The sequence below is a fragment of the Eimeria tenella genome, genomic scaffold, assembly GCF_000499545.2.
Source record: "Eimeria tenella Houghton genomic scaffold, Eth_scaff11, whole genome shotgun sequence".
Classification (NCBI taxonomy): Eukaryota; Apicomplexa; class Conoidasida; order Eucoccidiorida; family Eimeriidae; genus Eimeria; species Eimeria tenella.
Genome location: NW_013541474.1, coordinates 394965 through 402972, shown reverse-complemented (window position 1 = coordinate 402972; position 8008 = coordinate 394965). Strand labels below are relative to the sequence as shown.

Genomic DNA, 8008 nt, shown 5'->3' with positions numbered 1-8008 from the left:
TGCTCCCCGAGGGCCCCGCTGCAGCGCAGCAGCAGAAGTTGCTGCTGCGTTTTCGCCGACTGAGGGAATAAAATGATTATTTCGATTTAATTTAATTGAAATTAATTTAATTTAATTAAATTGAATTTAATTTCATCAAAATAGTCCATTTAAACCATTTCACTCTCTCAGCTTCAGTTCAACAACCCCCAGCGGGGGCCCCACTGCATGCACGTTGGCAAACAAGTTGCTGCAATTAAATAAATAAATAAATAGATAAATAAATAAACATAAATAAATAAAAATAATAAATAAATAAATAAATAAATAAATGAAAAGCTATGAGATCGTCTACAGCTCTCACTCCGTGTCTTGCTCTGCCAGTTAAGGAAAAGGGTTTAAAAAGGCCGCAGGGTTTTGAGTTAGGGTTTAGGGTTTAGAACTAGGGTTTAGGATTCTGCTCGAGGGTTTAGGGTTTAGGACTAAGGTTTAGGGTTTTCCCTCCTAACAAAATAGAATGGAGGGTTTTGCCGTGACCCCTTCGGTCTAGGGTTTGCAGTTGTGCCACAGCCTACGCTGCAGAGTTAGCAAACCCTGAACCTTAAACCCTAAACCCTAAACCCTTGTGCAACGTTGCCGCGTATCGGTTGACTCGCTAGGAAGCAAAGTTGCACAACGCGGCAGCAACAACAGCAACAGCAGCAGCACCAACAGCAACAGCAGCAACAGCAGCAGTGGCTGCTCCCGCTGCTCAAACTGATAAGGTGATAAATAAAAAGCCCTGAAAGATTAATAAACCCTCAGCAGCAGCAGCAGCAGCAACATCAGCAGCAGCAACAGCAACAACGGAACGTTCGCAGCAGCACCAGGAGCAGCCGCCGCAGCAGGAAGACTCCCAGCAGCAGCAGCAGCAACAGCAGCAACACAGCAGCAGCAAGAACAGCAGCAGCAACAGCAGCAGCAGCAACAGCAGCAGCAACAAGAGCAGCAGCAGCAGCAGCAACAGCCGATGGCGAAAAGGAAAAAAGAAGATTAGTTTGGTTTTGAAAGAAGGGAGGTGTCTGTACACCTGAGTTGTGTGTGGGGCTGGGGTGTCTGTACACCTGGGGCAGCAGCGGGAAAAAGGAAAGAACTTTGGCAGCAAAAGAGATCAAAATGAGCAGAAAAAAGAGGAGAATTCGAAAATAAAAGAATTAGAACTCCAAATGAAGAATTAAACTCTGAAAATCCGAAAAAGTCTCAAAGAATTCCATTTGTAATTCGCTGAAAATTGTCGTACTGCACCGTCCGGAAGTTGTTCACAGACACGTCTATCAGCTGCACCACTCGCTCTATGCACTGCAAAAAAGACAAAAAAGAATCAAATGAAATTCAAAAAAGCAATAAAAGAGAGACTTTAAATGGCAATTAAAAGGGCATTTAAAAGGATATTAAATGGAGATAAAAATGGGATTTAAAGCAGACAAAAAGGAGACAAAATAAAGGAGAAAAGGGGCAAAAAATACATGTCTATCAACCTATGCACTGCAAAAGAATACAAAAAAAAGAATAAAAATGAATTAAAAATAGGGATAAAAAGGGAATAAAAAGGAGATTTAAAGGGTTAATAAATGAATATTAAAGTGGATATTAAATGGAGATTAAAATGGGATTTAATGGAGACAAAAAGGAGACAAAGTGGAGGAGAAAAGGAAAAAACAGACACGTCTACCAGCTGCACCACTCGCTCTATGCACTGCAAAGAGACAAAAAAGAATAAAAAAGAATTAAAAAAAGGATAAAAAGGGAATAAAAAGGGAATAAAAAGGGAACAAAAATGATATTAGAGAAGATATTAAATGGAGATTAAAATGGGATTAAAAGGAGCCAAAAAGGACACAAAATGATGGAGAAAAAGAAAAAACAAAAATCGCTATCAGCTGCACCACCCGCTCTATGCATTGCAGAGAAAGACAAAAAACTAATAAAAAAAGAAATAAAAAAGAAATAAGAAGGAAACAAAAAGGGAAGTAAAAGAGAAATAAAAAGAAAAAAAAGGAAATAAAAAGGGAGTTCAAGAGGATATTAAATGGCAATTAAGAGGAGATTAAAAAAGAAATTAAATAGGGAATTAAATGGTGATTAAAATGGGATTAAAACGAAACAAAAAGCTCTATGCGTCGCAGAAAAAGACAAAAAAGAAATTAAAAAAAAAGAATAAAGAATAAAAAGGAGAATAAAAATGGAAATTAAAAAGAAAATTAAGAAGATATTAAAGAGAAGAATTCAATAAACAGAAGCAGCTAAAAATGAGGAAAAGAAGGGCAAAAGGGTTTAGGGTTTAGGGTTTAGGGTTTAGGGTTTGGGTGGGACCTCAAACTGTGTGGAAAAAAGCGGAAAAAATGCAAAAAGGAAAAAACAAAAGGGGAATTAAAACAAAACAATTTAAATTGAAGCAAATTAATTAATTAAATCAAATTAATTAAATTAATCAAATTAAATTAATTAAATTAAATTAATTTAATTAAATTAATTAAATTAAAACTCCCACCGCGTCTTCTGCAAGGCCCAACAGAAACCTTTCCTTCAAAGCTCCCAAAGTGTACTCCGCGCCCCCAGAGAAACAGGGCATTTTCGAGGCTGCAAAATAAATAAAAATAAAAAAAAAAAATAAATAAATAAAATAAATAAATAATTAATTAATTAAATCAATTTATTCATTCATTGGCATGCGCAGAGAGCAGAGAGAAGAGGCGGTTTAGTCGCAGTTTGTTCTGCATTTTTTGAGCAAAATACTGCTAAACCCTAAACCCTAAACCCTAAACCCTAAACCCTAAACCCTTGAGTGTGCAGGACGCAAAGCACCACGGGCAACGACCCGCCATCCAAACCCACACCGCGAACGCTAAACCCTAAACCCTAGAAACTAAACCCTAAACCCTAAACTCTAAACCCTAAACCCTAAACTCTAAACCCTAAACCCTAAACCCTAAACCCTAAACCCTAAACCCTCACCGGAAAGCATCATTTCGACCATCAAGATGATTCTGTCCGCGTGTTTTCTCGCCTCAAGAAACCCTCGAATAATTAAAGTTCGAAAATATTCATAATTGTCCGAAGTCTCCCCATCCATCACGTCCAAAAACTCCTGCGCCAAACCCTAAACCCTAAACCCTAAACCCTAAACCCTACGCCCGAAACCCTAAACCCTAAACCCTAAACCGTAAACCCTAATTACTTGAGTCAGCTTGAAGGGCGCGGTTTCGAAGTTTATATTTCCCGGAGAGTTCGAGAGCAGGAAGCCGTAGTCTGCACATTCACCCCAAACCCTAAACCCTAAACCCTAAACCCCAAACCCCAATCCCTAAACCCCAAACCCCAATCCCTAAACCCCAAACCCTAAACCCCAAACCCTAAACCCCAAACCCCAAACCCTAACCTAAACCGTAAACCCCAAACCCTAAACCCCAAACCCTAAACCCTAAACCCTAAACCCTAAACCCTAAACCCTCACCGATGTGGATGACGTGTCCCTCTGCGTCTAGCAGCAAATTGCCGTTGTGTCTGTCCTTGACTTGCAGCAAATAAGAAACTAGCGAATAAGCAGCATGGCTTTCGATGAAGTTCTAAAACACAAAACCCTAAACACTAAACCTTAAACCCTAAACCCTAAACCCTAAAGGGCTTTTCCTTGCGCTTTTGTTTATTTCAAAAAGCAAAAAGAACAGCAGCAAAAGCAGCAAATTTAAGCAGCAAAAAGCAATCTTAAATGCAACAAATTGGAAAAGATAATTCAAGAAAAAAGAAAAAAGAAAGAAACTTTAAATAAAATAAATAAAAAAGAAACGAAACGCAGCAGCAAACTTGCCGCAAATGGCAAAGGGTGAAAAGTGAAAAATCAAAAAAGGAAAAAGGAAAATAAAAGTAAAGCAAATTAAAAGTTAAAAAATAAAACAAACAAAAAAAGAAGAGATAAAGAAATAAAGAAATAAAAAGAAATAAAAGAAGTAAAAATGAAAAAGAAAAGGAAAATATAAAGAAGAAATACATTTAAGAGCGGGGAACGAAACAGCAGCGGCAGCAGCAGCAGCAGCAGCAGCAAATGAAAGAAATAAAATAATTTATTTGAATAGAAAAATAAAATAAAAATCATTTATTTAAAATAAAAACAAAAAGATTTAAAGTAATAATAGAAGAAAAAGTAAAATAAACAAAGATCCCGCTTTGCTGCTCATCTACCACCAGCAGCAGGAGCAGCAGCAGCAGCAACAGCAGCAGCAGCATTAAATAAAACAATTTCTTATGAATTTGCTCACAAATAAAAACAAATAATAAAACAAATAATAAAATAAACAATAAAGCAAACAAATAAAGCAAATACATAGAAGCAAATCAGAATAAATGAAGAAATAAAAACAATAAAATAAAGCACCATTTTTGCTTCAAAAGAAAAAAGAACTTCAAAAACTGTTGCACTTTATATATTTATATATCAAATGAAATAAAACAAACAAACAAATAAAACATACAACAAAACAAATAAACTAAATAAATTAAATAAAATTAATCAAATCAAATAAATTAAATAAAATCAATTAAACACCCTTTTAGCTTCGATATGATTATCTGCAAAAGGAGCTCCAAAAACTGTTGCAACAGATTTACAAATAAAATGAAATAAAGAAATAAAAAAAACTAAAACGCATAAAAAAGTGAAATAAAAACAAATAAATTAAATTAATTAAATTAAATAACTTAATTTAATTTATTAAATTAATTAATTTAATTAAATACCTTTTTTGCTTCAAAAGGATTATCTGCAAAAAGAGCTTCAAAAACTGTTGCAATCGAATCCACTCCATGTTTCTTCTTCAAGACATCGACAGAACAAGTGTCCGGCAAACACTCCATTATGCCTTCACGCAAACCCAAAACCCTAAACCCTAAACCCTAAATCCTAAACCCTCGCACACGCACAGCAAACCACTTCTGGAGAAACACAAACCACACCCACAAACCCTCAACACGAAGTTCTAAACCCTAAACCCTAAACCCTACCCAAGAACAACGTCTGGAGAAACACAAAACACGCCCACAGACCCTCAACACGAAGTTCTAAACCCTAAACCCTAAACCCTAAACCCTAAACCCTGAAACCTAAACCCTAGACGCTAGACCCGCCTCTTCGAAAATGGTTTTGAATTGCTGCATTAGCAAAAACCCTAAGCCCGCCTGGAAACCCCAAACCCTAAACCCTAAACCCTAAACCCTAAACCCTAAACCCTAAACCCTACCCGAGCTCGCCCCTGTGACCAAAATTTCGTAGGGTTTCAGCCACAAAGGGAGTTTTGCTTCTTCGAAAATTGTTTTGAATTGCTGCACTAGCAAAGACCCTAAGCCCGCCTGGAAACCCCAAACCCTAAACCCTAAACCCTAAACCCTAAACCCTAAACCCTAAACCCTACCCGAGCTCGCCCCTGTGACCAAAATTTCGTAGGGTTTCAGCCACAAAGGGAGTTTTGCTTCTTCGAAAATTGTTTTGAATTGCTGCACTAGCAAAGACCCTAAGCCCGCCTGGAAACCCCAAACCCTAAACCCTAAACCCTAAACCCTAAACCCTAAACCCTAAACCCTACCCGAGCTCGCCCCTGTGACCAAAATTTCGTAGGGTTTCAGCCACAAAGGGAGTTTTGCTTCTTCGAAAATTGTTTTGAATTGCTGCACTAATTGCGAGGCGAGAAGTTCTTGCCGCAAGTCATCTCCGCCCTTCACGAGAATGCCTGCAGCAAATCATTAATTCATTTTTATTTTATTTTATTTTGTGTTTTATTTTTATTTTTATTTTATTTCATTTTTATTTTTATTTCTATTTTTTGTTTTGTTTGTTTAATTGTTTATCATTGCTTTGGACTATTTGTTTTTTATTTGGATTATTTGTTTTGCTTATTTTCATTTTTTGTTTTGTTATTTTATTTATTCGTTTAATTTGTTTTGGTTATTTATTTCGTTTACTTCAATTATTTGCTTTAATTATTTGTTTAATTTATCTTTCTTCTAACCGTTTATTTGAGGTACATGTTTTATTTGTTTTGTTTATTTTAATTATAATTTGTTAATTAATTGAGTAATTAATTTACTTTTTTAGCTTATTATGCCAATTGGCTGCGTTGTTAACAAAACAGTTAGTTAGCTAATTATTATTGAGTATTTAATTGTTTGCCTATTTAATTATTTAATTATTTAATTATTTAATATTTAATACTTTTTTTTAATTATTTCATTACTTGATTATTTAACTATCAAATTGTTTAATTAGTCATTTATGTATTCGTCTAATTCTCATTTACTCACTACTATTTAAAATAATAAAATAAATAAATTAACTGGTCACTCGTTTTCTTATTTGTTCACCAATTTGCTATTTAGTGGAATAGGTTGAATTAATTAAAATTAATTAAATTGAATTAAATTGGACTGAACCAATTAAATCAAATTAAATAAATTAATTTGGAGTAAATTAAATTAAAGTGATTACATAAATTCTACAGATAAATTAAGTCAAATCGAATTCATTAAATTGAATACAATTAATTAACTAATTGGATTAAATTGATTAAATTGTTAATTTAATTAACTGAACTAATTATTAATTAAATTAATTAAATAATAATTGAATAACTAATTAAACAATTAATTAAATTAACTACATTAATTCATTAAATTAATTTAATTATTTAATTGAATTAATTAATTAAATAATTAAATTAAATAATTAAATAATTAAAAAAGAATTTACATTTTAAATCCCAAGACTTGAGTTTGCCATAAGGACTTCGCCGCCGCAGCCGTTCTCGACGAGCCGCCCAAAGTTCTCCCTAAAAAGAAAATAAATAAATTAATTTATTTTAATTTAATTAATTTAATTCAATTAATTTAATTTAATTTAATATTTATTTAATTTAGTTTGAATTAGTTAATTTCAATTGATTTAATTTAATTTGAATTAATTTGCTTTAATTTCATTTAGTTTAGTTTAATTTAAATTAATTTAACCGGATTTAATTTGATTTGAAGTAATTTAATTTAGGTTGATTCGATTTGGTTTAATTTAATTTAATTTAACAAATATATAATAAATGAATAAATGATAAATTAATAAATCATAAACTAATAAATGATAAATAAAAGTATGTAAATAAAAATAAATAAATAGTAAACAATAAGTAAATGTTTGATTAAGTATTAATACAGTTACTGGAATAAATGGCAAATAAACAAACAACAAAGAGACAAAGAATTAAATAATGCTAAACAATGATAGTAAATAAATAAATAAGTAAATAAATAAATAAATAAATAAACTAAATAAAACATAAATAAATGATAAATAATAAAAAACAAAATTAAAAACAATCATAATTTAAACAAAATATAAAAACTAATAAGTTGCAAAAATGAAAAAAACGCATGCAACTTCTAGGGCCACAAAAATGCTAAACAAGAAAAGAAATAAAAATTAAACTATTAATATAGATAATAATCAAATTAATCAAATTAATTAAACTAATCAAATTAATTAAACTAATCAAATTAATTAAACTAATCAAATTAATTAAATTAATCAAATTAATTAAATTGAATTAAATTAACTAAATTAATTAACTTAATTAAATAATCAAATAGTTAAATAAAAGTGCAGCAGCAAAAGGGTTAGGAAATACCCAGAGGGAGTTTGTCTTGGGCTGCGTTTTTGCTGCTGCTGCTGCTGCTGTCTTTTCGAAGTGGTTTTCGGACAATGTGAGAGCTGCTGCTGCTGCTGCTGCTGTTGTTGCTGGCGACCCTGCATCTGCTGCTGCTGGAGTTCCTCCTGCTGCTGTTCCCGGTGTTGCTGCTGCTGCTGCTGCTGCTGCTGGGGGCGGCGACTGCGGCCTCCAAGGGGCATCGCTAGCAACGGGGAGCCGCAGCAGTTGCTGCTTCGCTGCTGCTGCTGCTGCTGCTGCTGCTGCTGCTGCTCTTTCGCCGGCAGCAGCAGCAGCAGCAGCAGCTGCAG

The 8008-nt window shown here is 33.5% G+C and overlaps 1 protein-coding gene across 1 annotated transcript in view; it reads right to left on the bottom strand.

The window, feature by feature from the left end:
• Nucleotides 1-1218: 1218 nt before the first annotated feature.
• The window catches only part of ETH_00030990 (phosphatidylinositol 3-and 4-kinase domain-containing protein, putative), a gene marked incomplete at both ends in the record, with an annotated part of 7212 nt that continues 422 nt past the window's right edge, over nucleotides 1219-8008 (bottom strand). Inside the window, 8 exons of the mRNA XM_013372886.1 lie at nucleotides 1219-1317; nucleotides 2510-2598; nucleotides 2974-3106; nucleotides 3197-3267; nucleotides 3473-3584; nucleotides 4753-4874; nucleotides 5595-5738; nucleotides 7753-8008. Coding sequence (XP_013228340.1) covers nucleotides 1219-1317; nucleotides 2510-2598; nucleotides 2974-3106; nucleotides 3197-3267; nucleotides 3473-3584; nucleotides 4753-4874; nucleotides 5595-5738; nucleotides 7753-8008 — 1026 coding nt within the window. The remainder of the gene's footprint in view (nucleotides 1318-2509; nucleotides 2599-2973; nucleotides 3107-3196; nucleotides 3268-3472; nucleotides 3585-4752; nucleotides 4875-5594; nucleotides 5739-7752) is intronic.